The 15,748-nt window shown below is 36.9% G+C and overlaps 1 protein-coding gene across 1 annotated transcript in view; it reads left to right on the top strand.

Moving 5' to 3' along the window:
- Positions 1 to 15,748, top strand: part of slc8a4a (solute carrier family 8 member 4a) — a 78,131-nt gene that overhangs the window by 32,539 nt on the left and 29,844 nt on the right. The window contains exons 3-4 of the mRNA XM_059526472.1: positions 956 to 2,330; positions 3,576 to 4,090. Coding sequence (XP_059382455.1) covers positions 1,014 to 2,330; positions 3,576 to 4,090 — 1,832 coding nt within the window. The 5' untranslated portion in view covers positions 956 to 1,013. The remainder of the gene's footprint in view (positions 1 to 955; positions 2,331 to 3,575; positions 4,091 to 15,748) is intronic.

Raw genomic sequence — 15,748 nt, 5'->3', positions numbered from 1 at the left:
TTCACTTAAGTTGCGTCAGGTCCCATGGGCAGACTTCTACTTTGAAGCTGTTCTTAAAGGGTTACTCCACTCCAAAATGAAATTTTTGTCATGAATTACTCACCCCCATGTCGTTCCAAACCTGTGAAAGCTTAGTCTGTCTTCGGAACACAATTTAAGATATTTTGGATGAAAACCGGGGGACTTATGACTGTCCCATTGATTGCCAAGTAAAATACACTATCAAGGTCCAGAAAAGTATGAAAGACATTGTCAGAATAGTCCATCTGCCATCAGTGGTTCAACCGTAACATTACAAAGTGATCAAGAATACTTTTTGTATGCAAAGAAAACAAAAATAATGACTTTATTCAACAATTTGTCTCCTCTGTGTCTCTCTGCATCGCCGTAGCACCATTTTGGAGAACATCCACTGGACGCAAACTACTTACGCTATTCTGTGTCAGCCGCAACACAAGGATACCTTTTCTACATGTAGAAAAGTTTTTTGTTTTGGACAAAAACAGTGCATCCGTGCTGCGCGGCTGACACAGAAGAGTGTACGCTGCCTGCGTACACAGAGGAGACAAATTGTCGAATAAAGTCATTATTTTTGTTTTATTCGTGTACAAAAAGTATTCTCATTGCTTCATAACGTTACGGTTGAACCACTGATGGCAGATGGACTATTCTGACGATGCTTTTCATAATTTTCTGGACCTTGACAGTGTAATTTACAATGGGACAGTCACAAGCCTCCTGGTTTTCATCCAAAATATCTTAAATTGTGTTCCAAAGATGAACCAAGCTTTTACGGGTTTGGAACGACATGGGGGTAAGTGATTAATGACAAAATTTTCATTTTGGGGTGGAGTATCCCTTTAATGTGAATGTTACATTTAGATATAATTAACAGGTTCTTTTTGAATTGTCATTCTCACCAATGTGAATATTCTGTTGCTTTTGTGTGTTACAGAGGTTTATTGATCATCATCTCTGCGACTGGTGGACACAGTAACTGCTACACAGCCACCATGCTTCATTTGCGCCTTCCGTCAACCCCTTTCTCCTTAACTCCATGCCTTTCCTTTCTCCTCCTCCTGATCTTCCTCTTGGGGCTCGCCCATCTCTCTCAGGCCAGTGGCGAGGCATCCCACAGCAGCCCGGGGAACTGTTCAGGGGAGGACAGCTGCTCTGAGGGTGTCGTCCTGCCCGTATGGAACCCCCAAAACCCCTCTGTAGGCGACAAGGTGGCACGTGCCATCGTCTACTTTGTGGCGCTCATTTACATGTTCTTGGGCATGTCCATCATCGCTGACCGGTTCATGTCATCCATTGAGGTGATTACATCTCAAGAGAAGGAGATAACGATCAAGAAACCCAATGGAGAGACCACCACTGCGACCGTGCGCATCTGGAATGAGACAGTCTCCAACCTGACCCTCATGGCTTTGGGATCATCGGCCCCTGAGATCCTGTTATCTGTGATTGAGGTCTGTGGGCACAAGTTTGAGGCTGGTCACCTGGGCCCGAGCACAATTGTGGGTAGCGCTGCCTTCAACATGTTCATCATCATCGCCATTTGTGTTTACGTGGTCCCAGATGGTGAGGTACGCAAAATCAAGCACTTGAGGGTCTTCTTTGTGACTGCAGCCTGGAGCATATTCGCCTACATTTGGCTCTACATGATCCTCTCTGTCTTTTCTCCTGGTGTGGTGGAAGTTTGGGAGGCTGTGCTTACTTTCCTATTCTTTCCGCTCTGTGTGGTTCAGGCCTGGATCGCTGACCGTCGTTTGCTCTTTTACAAATATGTCCACAAGCGCTACCGTGCTGACAAGAACCGTGGCATCATCATTGAGACAGAGGGAGATGGCATGTTCACCAAGATGGATATGGAGATGGATGGCCAAGGTACCAATTCCCACCACAAGGAGGCACTTGATGGGATGCTGGCTGGGGTGGAGGAAGGAGGTGGTGGAGGGGAAGAAGAGGAGGCGAGGAGGGAGATGGCTCGTACGTTGAAGGAACTCAAGCAAAGACACCCGGAGAAGGACATGGAGCAGCTAATCGAGATGGCGAACTATCAAGTGCTGGTGCAACAGCAGAAGAGTCGAGCTTTCTATCGCATCCAGGCTACTCGCATGATGATCGGAGCAGGGAACATCCTCAAGAAGCATGCTGCAGACCAAGCCAGGAAGGTGGTGAGCTGCCATGAGGCTAATGCCCAAGAAGAAGACCCTCATACCATCTACCTGGAATTTGAGCCCTCTCATTATCAGTGCTTTGAGAACTGCGGCTCTTTAAAACTCTCTGTGACCCGACATGGTGGAGACAGCGGCTGCACTGTCAAGGTAATGATTCTGCTGTCTTTACTCAACAGTACTGTGATTACATTGCTGTGATTGTACTTTAATTATATGGATGTGATATCATTTTGAGGCCAGAAACCTACATGATTCCCAACAGCGAGGATGTACTCTCAGAGCTATTTTAAATAATTACAGCACTTAGGAGATGAGCAATGAAATGACACTGTTTTAACAGATTTCAGATTAGTTCATTTTATTATTTAAAACTTTCAATTATGAAGTTTACCACAGAACATTTTTTGAAATTATTTTAAGTGGTGTTGATGAGGGTGAAATATACTATATTTTTATTAATATTAATAATACCACATAGACTAATAATTCAGTAAGAATGATAATTTTGTTGTTATTTATTCCATATGATTTTGTATTGTTATTATTATATGTTTAAATAAAAAATAATAAACCAAATAATAATTGTGACCCTGGACCACAAAAGGGTAATTTTCTGAGATTTATACATAATCTGAAAGCTGGATAAATAATCTTCCCATTGATGTCTGTTTTATGATAATGTTTGGCAGAGATACAACTATTTGAAAATCTGGAATCTGAGGGTGCAAAAAAATCTAAATATTGAGAAAATCATCTGTAAAGTTGTCCAAATTAAGTCCTTAGCATTGCATATTAGTAATTAAAAATATCTTTTTATATATATTTACAGTAGGAAATTTACAAAATATCTTCATGAAACATGATCTTTACTTCATATCCTAATGATTTTTGGCATAAAAGAAAAATCTATAATTTTGACCAATACAAAGTATTGTTAGCTATTGCTACAAATATACCTGTGCTACTTATGAATGGTTTTGTAGTACAGAGTCTCAATTATTAGAAATTAATACAATAACTATTGTGTTATTATTATGTGATGTGATCAGTAAAAATAAGTTATCATTAATTTGATTATTATTATATGCGGTATAACAACAATGCAGCATAATAATTAATGGATAAATGTCAATATCTATGATGTTGTTATTATTATATAATATGATTAATAGTTATAGTTTATTTTTATTAATATTGTTATAAATAATTTATTATTATTATTGTTATTGTCGTTGGAATCTTCAAATCTCTGCAAAAGATTACATTATAACAGACTCTATGTATAAGATCCCCCTCCCCATACAGTTACTGTACCTCTTCTGAATATAAAAAGATAGCATTGCTTCCTCAGCACTTTAGCTGTGTGACTGTAAAAACTGTTCCTGTGTCTAGGTTGACTATCGCACAGAGGATGGCACTGCCAACGCAGGATCAGACTATGAATTTGCCGAGGGCACTCTGGTCTTTAAACCGGGTGAGACAGTGAAGGAACTGACAGTCGGCGTGATTGACGATGACATATTTGAAGAAGATGAGCATTTCTACGTAAATCTCAGCAACCCTCGTGTTGTCCACCGTGCTGAGGTCTCTGTCCTCGACCCTAATGCGGTGACTCCAGGCAACAGCATTATAGGGTCCAGCCACATTCCTCCCAAAGCTGACCTAGGTAGCGCACACACTGCCACGGTGACCATTTACGATGATGACCACGCAGGAATCTTCACGTTCGAGAGCAATTCCACACGAGTGAGCGAAAGTGTGGGCATAATGCAGGTAAAGGTCCACAGAACATCTGGAGCAAGGGGGAAGGTGGCAGTACCGTATCACACTACCGAGGGAACCGCCAAAGCTGGTGAAGACTATGAAGAGGTGGCTGGCAAACTGGAGTTCCTCAATGATGAGACCATGTAAGTTAAATATTCTTACTTGAATATAATTTTTTCAAGTGTGCATGGGCAGATTTCAAGCAGACAAAACGCTCTTTGTAACCACCAACACTGATCGAGCCAGATGTTTGCATAGAGCAGATTTTTTTGTGTTTAAATAAGCAAGACTGAATCAATTCATTCTTGTTATTAAAAATATAGCTCAAAGCTGCTCTCCAATCTGCATACTTCTACTCTGTACTAATAGTGCATACTTGACTAGAGATTACATAATCACGCATTACATAAGATCTGGGACAAACTTAAAATTGTGTTTTGACACACAAAAGTAAAATATAGGTGACAAGCTAGAGAGTTGTTTATTAATATTTAATTATTATTAAAATCTTTGGGGGCTTCGTCTCCTCATTTCAAAACTATCACAGTGTCAGTGACAAATGCAAATTGGTAAGCAGTCCATGTATCCGATTTCTTTTTGTAGTCTGCATGTACATGAATGTTCCACCACAGATCGGCAGTTAAAGTTAGATGATGTACCCTCATGACCTGGAATGATAAGAGTTTGCATGGATTACAGGCTCCAATGCTAAAAACCGAAACACCCATAGATAAGAGCTAGGCAGAAGGAAATTTATAAGTCACACATACAGAAGGAAGAAACAAGGGATAATGTTCAAAAGATGTGTGAAGTCTGGAAAGACGCCAGAGAGGGGGAGATGGAGAACGATAAAGCTGCTGAGCTTTCTCTCAATCCTGAAGATCGATACTGACCTGCACATCAAGCACACTGCACTGCCTGCTGCAGATCTAAGGAATGGAGGTCAACTGTAGAAAAGAACATGTTGGCAAAAGAGAGAGGGAGGCAGTTGTTGTAAACCATTTGTCAGTTTGTGGATAAACAACTGAAATAGACGTTGGGGTGAACGTAGCATTGTGATTCATGGATGGACTACATTGACAGTGAGAAAAAAAGTTCATGCATCTCAAGATGGAGAAAATCCAAACACAAGTAGCATGCCCATTCAAACGGACAAACCCCTCAGATCCTTAAGCCAAGTAGATGATGAATGCAGCTTGAAGAAAAAAAAAAGTGTAAACAGGACAGTGTGGTGGTGGTATAGTTTGTATTTACCTTGAAAAGGAATGAGATTCAAATCCAGACTTTTTTTAAAAGGGGGGTTAAATGGTTAGTTCACCCAAAAATTAACATTCTGATGTTAATTACTCACCCTCATGTCATTCCATACCATTAAGACCTTCATTCATCTTCTGAACACAAATTAAGAAATTTGAATGATATCTGAGAGATTTCTGTGCCTGCATAGACAGCAACGCAACTACTACGTTCAAGGACCAGAAAGGACATTTTTAAAACAGTCCATGTGACATCAGTGGTTCAATCTTGATATTCTGAAGCTTCAAGAATACATTTTGTGCACAAAGAAAAGATCCTGTCTATGCAGGATCAGAAAGCTCTCGGATTTCATCAAAACTATCTTGATTTCTGTTATGAAGATAGGAACAAAGGTCTTACGCAACCAGGTTGATGAGGGTGAGTATTTAATGCCAGAATTTTCATTTTTGGGAGAACTATCCCTTTTAAATTGGCTTGAAACACTATTTTGGTAACAAAAGTCACCACTATTTCTAATAAACATGTTTTAAATGTAGGGTAACTTGCATCAAAATCAAGAAACCTAATGCTCAATTCCCAATTTAAATTCTTCTCTGCTTATTAAAAGTGCCAGTAATGTTGCCCAGGCCATTTTAGTATGTCTATGTGCTGAAAAATGTCCGTTCTTTCAAAATGTCACCGCTTTTTTGTTTTGTCCACTGCAAACCAAAGATGCATGCATGGATGGCAAAACAAATTATAATTTTATCACTCTCTAGAAAAAAGTCTTGCATCATTTGATGGTTTGGCTACATCTGAATATTAAATTAAGATTTCATCATGTTTCCTTGTGCATGCTAAATGTGTTTTTGCTTTTGGGCTTATCTCACCGCAGGCTCAAAACTGGTGCAGGTGCTCCCTCCAAAACAATATGCGCATGACGCCCATGATTCCTCTGGTTTGTAAGATTGGACAGGGAACAATATGACATTATGGAAGGGGAGCACAATGAATGAGAAATGAGAGCAGGGACAGATGGAAGCATCGATCGAAGTTATTAGTTGTAAAGAGAGCAGCGAAATGAAGAGAGGCATATTGGTGTGCAAGGCATCATGGGATGGACAGAATTAAACCATGATGTGATGATAAAGCACAAGCTATAATTCACAGAGGATGAAAGAGAGAGATAAAGAGAGAGAGAAGAGGTGAGAGGGAGGTGTGTGGGCGGAAGGGAAGGTAGAACGAGGGAGGCATGAGAGATGAGGGTGATTTGTTTGATCAGTTCACTCATACTGTTCAGTGTGTTGAGCAACTAGAGAGGGTTACAGAAGTCAAGCACTGTGTAGGAGTGTGTGTGTGTGTGTGTGTGTGCGTGTTTTACATGAAATGTGTAAGTATTTTGGAGGTGGGTGTGCCACGTATGAGCTTTTGCGTGTTCAGAAGTGGAAAATGAGAACCGGAAAAAAAAAATGTGATGAATAGGAAGGCATCAGTATAAAAATTCTGGGTAAAACAGATAAACTGATGATTAATGTTGATTATAATAAATATGCCACCCAAAATATTACTTTAACCTCAATTCAACTTTCAAATTTCAAATTTCATATTTTCAAAATTCCAACAATTTTACCTTGTTCAGTTGTTTTGTGTTTTTTATTTAAAGTTTTTTTCATAATGATTATTAATTCATACTAGTGCTGTCAAATGATTAATTAAAAAACACAAAAAAATTTTTTCCACATAATATATGTGTGTGTACTGTGCATATTTATCATGTATACACAAAAACAAACATATGCATGTATATATTTAAGAAAAATATGTAATGTTTATATTTTAAATATATTTATATATAATATAAATTTTATGACTATAAATATATACATGTAAATATTTTCAAAATATATACTGTATGTGTTTGTCTTTATACTGTATATACATAATAAATATGTACAGTACACACACATATATTGAGTAAACAAAAACTTTTATTTTGGATGCATTTAATCATTTGACAACACTAATTCATATGTTAAAATGTGAATGTGTATGCTTATTGACACATTGTCATTATGTAAACAGGAAGTTAGTAAATAGACTAATGTAAGACTAATGTAATGTAAGTTTATTTTTTCCAGTTAATTTCAAATAAGACATAACCATAAAATGACTTGCGGTTCATTGAGGGAGTAAAATTCACTGATTCACTTTTTGCCTGACTAAAGTTTAAAGTTGGCATGAAATGGAAATTCACCATACATATTTTCTAAATGCATTATTGATCGTTTTGCAAATGATTCATCCATCATCCATCCATGTCATTTTAAAATGTTTTTAACATTGTAATTTTTTATCAAAATGCTATAACTCAGTCTTTCAGTGAAACGACAGTTCTCTCTGGTGACATTTCCTTTTCAGTAATCTGTTTCTCTCAGTTGTACATACAAAATACCACTTTAGTTGTAGTCTTTAATCCTATATGGCAATAAACAAATAAATCAATATTAAATGGTTAGTTCACCCAAAAATAATAATGTCATTAATAACTCACCATCATGTCGTTCCAAACCCGTAAGACCTTCATTCATCTACTGAAAACAAATTAAGATATTTTTGATGAAATCTGAGAGCTTTCTGACCCGGCATAGAGACATGGTACTTTCCTGAATGGCAGTAGATTAACCCGATAAAGCAATAATCATTAAACATCATTAAAAACAAATTTCTCTGCAAATAAAAAATCTTCCTGTAGCATCATAAAATTGAGGTTGAACCACTGATGTCACATGGACTATTTTAACGATGTACTTGCTGCCTTCCGGGGCCTTGAATGTGTCAGTTGTTGTTTATGCAGGGTCAGAAAGCTCTTGTATTTCATCAAAAATATCTTTATCTGTGTTCCCGAAAATGAACAAAGGTCTGCAGGTTTGGAACGACATGAAGGTGAGTAATTTATAAACTTTGTGGTGGACTATTCCTTTAAAGCAAAGTATTGTTTGGTCAAAATAAATTTAAGAAACCCAAATCGTTCAGTGAAATCATGGGAGTAGATTAATTCCTTACAATTCCCATCCCAAGATATGTGTGAGTGTGATCACTCCTGAGAGCATGTTGGAGGTGGTCTGGAATTGTGTATAGTGTGTCTGTGTGGGTGGATGAGTGAATTTGACTCCAGATATGATTCTCTTAGCTTGTGCATATATGTTTCTATTGCCTGCATTTATACTCAAAACATGTATGCACACGTGTGGAAATAAATGCATGTGAGGGTCTGTTTTTGAGGTTATATCTATATCTATATATTTATAAGATCTATAGATCTTATTTTGTATCCTTTGAATGTGTTTTGTGTTTTGAATGTCTGTATTCTTTTGTGTGCTTTTGTTTATATGCATACGAGTGTGTTTGTCAGTGGATTTCTGCTGATCAGACAGCTGAACCGCTTCTGCCAAACAGCACGACAGAAGCTTAACTCTTATTCCCACCGCAGTCACAATTTCAGACAACTGACACCCAACAGCAGCAGACCAGGGGATTCTTGGTACTTGTTTGTGTGTGTGCATGAAATTGTAAAGTGGTCCTTATGAGGAACTTTAGAGACTCTGCTGAAATTCAAGTGTGCATTTTGGTGTGTATTCATTGCCATTAAAAAAGAATGACATATATGAAGAATTTTAAACACTCTCAGTACCCTGAGCTCCGATTGCGGGCTGATCCATTCGCCCTCTCCCCCACACCCACTGTGTGTTTATGTGACTGGTTGTGTTATTTTCCTGTTTGTTCTGCTATTCTCATATGAAGATGATAATCCGTGCCAAAGAAAATTGAGTTGAAGTGGTGTGAAGTGGGCTATGAGTGTGCTTATGTAAGCGCTGCTCTCAGAACAGGCGGGAAACATGCACACGGCAGAGGCTTACATGATGATCATTGTGAGTAAAGAAAAGAGTGAATCGATACGAGCAGGATCCGCTGGCTCTGAGTTTGTGGGGTGTGACAAATCGATAGTGACCCAGCCTTCTGACACAAACAATCTGCTTGCTGAACATCCCCACTGATTTAAACATGTGGGAAAGCCTTAGAACCATATTTAGACACAGATTCAGAATGCCTGCCAAATCATTTTATGGGGTATCGATTTTAATTAATTTATTTGAATTCATTTGAATATTATTTTAAACTCTTTTAGGTTATAACACATATTCTGGTGTCTAGAAAATAACATTGCTCACCCAAATATGTATAATTCTGTCTGACTTTATTTGTTATGTTGGACACTTATTATCACTATCACACTTATTAACACTTATTATTATTAAAGATATTTATCTTTTTATGATCTGAAGGATCATTGACACTAAAGACTGAAGTAATCACTGCTGAAAATTCAGCTTTGCAGATCATACCAACCCCAAACTTATAAATGTAAGTGTACTTCAAAAATAGTGCCACAGCAATAAAAAAAATACAAATAGAATCAAAATAAATGAAAATAAAAACGTCTGGAAAAGAGCTGCTTGCACATTCTGCTATATAACTATATTTGTGTGAAAAAAGAATTAATAATGGTTCATGAGGGTAAATGGTAGGGATGTACTGATAACACTTTTTCCAGTATTCGCCTGATACCGATAATTTTATTTTTGGTACTTACCGATACAGAGTACAGATACTGATATTTTTATTGCATTTGTAAAATTTTTAAATATTGGGTTTAGAAACCAAAAGAGTATGTATAATGTTAGCTGTTTAACTTAATTTATTAAATAGATCTAGTCAAACCAAAATTTATTCAGACATCTTCAACATTTCACATTATCACAGTTTATTCTCTATATATTAGAAGATGGTGATAAAACATTACAAGAACTCAGAGTTAAACTGTGTCAGAACAAATTCAGCGTGATAATGTTAGATAACTTTGATAGAAAGGTATGTAATGAATTACAGTCAACCAAATATTATTCAGGCAGTTTAATTTATTTTACCATCCTCACTTACATAAATTAACTATAGTGTCCTGCACCCACAAGTAAAAACAAATATAAAAAATTATATCTGGTCTCTAAATAATTTTTGCTTTGACTGTATATGCTCAGTTTATTTTCACACTTAATTATGCCCATTGAAATTTATTTTACAAGTTTTTGTTACCTTCTTTTTTTTAATTTTTTTTGCTCTATGGTTCATCATCTTTAATTTAAAAGCATTAGAACTGGTCTATTACAGTGGCTTAGTACTGTAATCACACGCTTTGCTGTAATGATGCAGGGAACCACTCATTATAAATCTCCTAACTGTGATATTTTCTCAAATAGAAGTCGTGTTTTTTTGTTTTGTTTTGTTTTTTTCCTGAAACGTGTTGCGATTTATATTCCAAAGCCACTCGTATAATGCAGAAACACTCTAGCAAGCAAAATGCGCAACACGTGCATGTATCTGTACTGGTGCTGGTGCAGAATGAGAGGGACAAGTAGTAACATAGTGCCTAGCACATTACACACAGGCTGCTAGATTCACTTTCGCCAGAAAGTCGTGCATGCCTAAGGTTGAAAATAAATTATGTTTATAGTGAATGCCCCTATAAATGGTCTTATTTTTACAATTTAATTTAAATCTTAATGTGTGTGCTAAGTGAGTGAACATCAAAGATCACACAACAGAAGTGCGCGAGTGCTCTCTCTCTCCCTACTGTTAAGTATTGTTTTTTGACATATCCGACCAGACTACAAACTTTCCAGTGCTGAAATGTATTCACTCGACAAGCTTGCACATCTATGCAGCCACACGCTCAATCCACTCAGCGTGATTCATCAGCTCGGGCACGTAAGCTATGTTTAACATTACATTCATTGCATACATATACTTCGTAGACATCCTTAATCTCTAATAACTCCATTCTGCTGTCTGTTGTTCTGTTGTCTGTTTCTTTGTCTGAATATTGCACTTACCACATGCTGTGTGGTATCGTCGTTTGGTATCAGGGGATTTTATCGATTACGAATACGAGTACAGGAGCTCAGTATCGGGCCTGATACTGATACCAATATTGGTGCATCCCTAGTAAATGGTGACAGAATTTTTATATGCATTTGCACAGTATCGAACACGAAGTGCTTCATGCATCAGTGTATGCATATGAACAAACACATTTGTGGCTTAATAATTTACATTTTCTGTTGCCACTGGATAAAGAATGCAAGCTTTTTCTCTGACAGCTCAACTGAAGACAAAGCATCTTAGTGTCATTCTTTTCCTAAAATGGGGAAATTGAGATTAAATGGAGCAAATCTTTTCTCCAGACAGTGACAGCACTGATTATCATTTTGCTGCTTGCTCTTCTTGTTGAAAATGTTCTTGCACTACTCAATCAACCTCACTTCCCTTCATAAAAACACATACAAACTGGTGAACACAGAAGCCCTGCCAAGCTCATAATGTTTGAATGTCTCTGCTAATGCTGCCACCATAAGCTGTGGCTTTAAATTCACTCTAATTTAGAAAGCCTTTAGGCGCAGTGATTCACCATCAGATTAGTGCATCTACAGTACAAGAAATTATATTCCTTTAATCCTATAATATCTTGTTATTCACCTTCAATTTATCACTTAAAATATTTAATATGCAATCATACACTGGATTTTTAGTGGAAAATGGCCATCAGCACAGCTCAGGCAATCAGAAAAAGTTATTCCAAGCATACATAAGCAAAAAAATGAATCATCCATCAAATATCAGTTAGTAATGGTTACTAGTTTTACGGAAAACAATGTGCATTCAGAAGAGCCATATTCTAACAAATTTACAAAATTTCTAAGCAATTATTATCAGGGGAACCAATACCAGTACTTTCATTAAATCCCAATTTCAGTTCATCTTAAAGATACATGCTAAGCATTTTCCTCCATTTGTTCACCCTCTTTGTCATGCATCTCGAAGCATATTTTCATCACTCCATCCATCTCCACGGGTATCAAAAAGTGAATAGGAGAGCTGTTTAATTTCACACTGTCTGTACAATAGACCAGGATATAAACAAAGTGGGGAGCAGATCAGTGAAAATGGAGGGCCGAAGGTTGTGAATGAATGTTTGAGTATGAATGGCTATACCAGTCTTTTTTAACTTTAAGTTTGGAAAGTTAAGTTAATAGTAAACAATCTTTAATCTCACTCTGTTTTTCATCATTAAAAAGATCTAAATAAAGGAAGAGTACTTTTGAAAAATGTGTATGAAGTCATGTTCGCTCGTTTAAAATGCCAGTCATATCAGAAGCCAAAAAACTAGTTTACATTCCATGATCACATGACCATCTTAACAGGGTGTAATATCTTGCACAGCACCAAATGGAGTTGCAAAAATAATGACTATTTTTAACAGGTTTTTAAATAATATCGCTCATATACAGGAAATAGGAAATAAATCTAAACTATAAAAAAAAATTCAATGAAAGCTGAAATTTATTAAAGGGTCCATTGGATGCTACATGCACTTTTACAAGTTGTTTGAACTGAAATGTGTATTGGCAGTATGTGTACACAACCACCCTATAATATGAGGGGCCGTATAGGCCTTAATTATTGAAAAGCCTCTTACAAACACTAGTGAAATGAAGAACACTGATTAACCTTAGTGAACACACCTGTTGATGATGATTAGTATGGTTGGATTGAGTTATCAATCTGAGGGTGTATCCGAATCCACTTGTGATCGTGTAATGACAGGAAAATGTTAGGCACGCCAGGGTGCGTGGTCTAAACGGCTTGTCCCTTTTTTCTTAATGAGTAATGGGTGTTTTTTGGGCATAACATTCAACAAACCAATCTGAGTTTCATCTCCCATCCCCTTTAAAAGCCAGTTGCGCTCGCACCATGGCGGGTTCGGTATTTACATGGCGGAATGTAATTTTTCATTATTAAAAATGTTTGTGTGCTGCTGAGCATCCCTGTGTGTGTAATTAGCAAAGTGTACACACGTTGTGCACTCTTTAAATAACCAAGAAAAAATATTGCGCCATACTTTAGACCAGGTTTATGGCGCAGTCTATTTTCAGTTCCTCAAAATATCAACGCGCCTGAACACACCTCTTTTTAAGACCAAAAAAACAGCTTGTTTAAACACATTGTTTAAACAGCAAATGCATTTGCGCCCATTTGTGCGCCCATGGGGGTCATGGGCGCACAAATGGGCGCAAATGCATTTGCTGTTTAAACAATGTGGCACAGGACGGGAAATTAAGAACGACATCAGACTGAAACTAGCAAAAACACTTGCACCACACCTTGTATGTATGATAGGGCCCAAAGAAAACAGTCCCACAGAGAGCAGATCAGAAGAGAGGGGCAGGGTCAGCAGAGGTAATTTGCATTTGCTCTGAAAAGAGCTGTTTGTTACAAGGTAAAACGGGTGTGGTTTTAACCAAACTATGTAACAGACTTCTTATTAAGACCCTAAAGAATCATATGGAGGTTAATCAGTAAATAAACTCGAGGTTCAAAATCTGAATGTGAGAACTTGTCATATTAACATTCATATTTGTAAGTTGAAATTTACACTCACAGCTCTGATGTGAAAATCTTTCAATTTGCACACACAGACAATTATCAAAACACCCGTGTTTTGAAATGGAAGTTGTAGATTAATAGTTACAAATGTGTAAAATGACATTCACACAAAGAAAATGATATACACAAATGTTTACGACATATTTACTTTGCACTTTACTTCAGTTTCGCTGCACAACGTCAAGTCGGCACTTACATCCTCTCAGATCTGCCAGTGCAATTTCAAATCCTTTGTGTTGTATGCATCTTATGCCTTTTATGTATCAGTTATTTGTAAAACACTGCAAACTATTTTCACTGATTATCCTTAGCTTTTACAAGATTTTAAGACACTAGATTCATCATCAGGTATTATCTGGTAGACAAATTATGCAACATCTTTCATATGTATATCCCACTGCTTATCGCTGTGCCAGAGTTGCAACATAACTCTGTTGTTTTTATAATTTATATGTTTTGTAAAAATAATTTACACTTCTTCATTGGGGTAAATTCCTAATTTGCTTGTCATTAATGAACCTTTTTAAATGCAACATAAAAAAAAGCTTATAAAAATCGAGTGTTTGATCATGTCTAAATGTACATTAAAAAGCAAAACCTAAAAAATAAGCAGTTATGACCAGCAATACTGTTTTGAGCAACTATAGTAGCGCATGTATTTATTAAATTCATGTATTTATTAAACATCAATAAACAATGGTATTACATAAGAATATTTTCTTTCAGGCCACCAAATGCCTTTGCACTGGAGTTTAAAAACACTTCTCTATTTTAACCCTAAATACTACACTTATTGTAAAATAAATAATAAGCATATTAGAAAATGTTATATTTTAAATGGTCATTCATGGATCATAATTATTGTGCATATTATTTAGTACCATAATCTCTTCAAATTAACTAAACAGGACTGAGCTAAAATGTAGTACAGTTATTTTATTGGTTAAAAGTTACACTTAAAGGGTTAGTTCATCCAAAAATAAAAAATTATGTCATTAATGACCCTCATGTCGGTCCAAACCCGTAAGACCTCAGTTTATCTTCGGATCGCAGTTTAAGATATTTTAGATTTAGTCTGAGAGCTTTCCGTCCCTCCATTGAAGCTGTGTGTACGGTAAACTGTCCATGTCCAGAAAGGTAAGAAAAACATCATCAAAATAGTCCATGTGACATCAGAGGGTCAGTTAGAATTTGTTGAAGCATTGAAAATATTTTGGTCCAAAAAAAAAAAAAAATTACAACTTTATTCAGCATTGTCTTCTCTTCCATGTCAGCAGTGTCTTACGTCAAATGCGTCACTGCAGTGTTGTGAACGCACTTACAACAGACCCGGAAGAGAAGACAATGCCTGTGGCTGAAGATATAAAATATTTAATAGGGTAATAATTGAGACTCTTTACTAGCTTGCAACCTTTCCTGACCTCAGTTTTTCTCCCCTACCGTACCTCTATGTATCTACAGTATTTTTGTAAAAGGCCAAAGATAAAATGTAGTAATCAGGATTCTAAGAATCTGTTTGAGTGTGTAACCATAAGACGGTACTGAAGAGCTTTCTGCACAGAACAACTTGCAACTTCCCATAACCCAACAATTTCCTGTGAAAAAGAGATAGAGCTAGTGAGCAAAGAAGTGAGATCTAGTAATGAAGCCCAGCTGCTCTTATGTCCCCTCAAAACCCTGTGTTAGCGTCCCAAACATATGGAGGCTCTTCTGTCACCTCTTCCAAAACATTCCGATTGTCATTTTCACCCCTATTCACACCCAAGCAAGCATCTGATGTTCAGAATGTTTACTGTGACATCAGTTTAGATTGAAGACTGTTTATCTGCAACTGTGTCACTGTGAACAAAGCGCTTTGATTGTTTGGATGGTTTATGTAAAAGGGTTATTTTGTTGAGGAAAAGGACAAATATTAAGTGATGACCACAGGAGACCTTCCAGCTGGCAATGTCAGTGTTACCATCATGCCTGCCTTTGAATCTTTCTTTTCTTCCTACCTCCTTTTC

The sequence above is a fragment of the Carassius carassius genome, chromosome 36 (genome assembly GCF_963082965.1).
Source record: "Carassius carassius chromosome 36, fCarCar2.1, whole genome shotgun sequence".
In the NCBI taxonomy this organism is placed as follows: domain Eukaryota; kingdom Metazoa; phylum Chordata; class Actinopteri; order Cypriniformes; family Cyprinidae; genus Carassius; species Carassius carassius.
The sequence above is the reverse complement of the archived record's forward strand: the minus strand, read 5'-3'. Positions and strand labels throughout refer to the sequence as shown.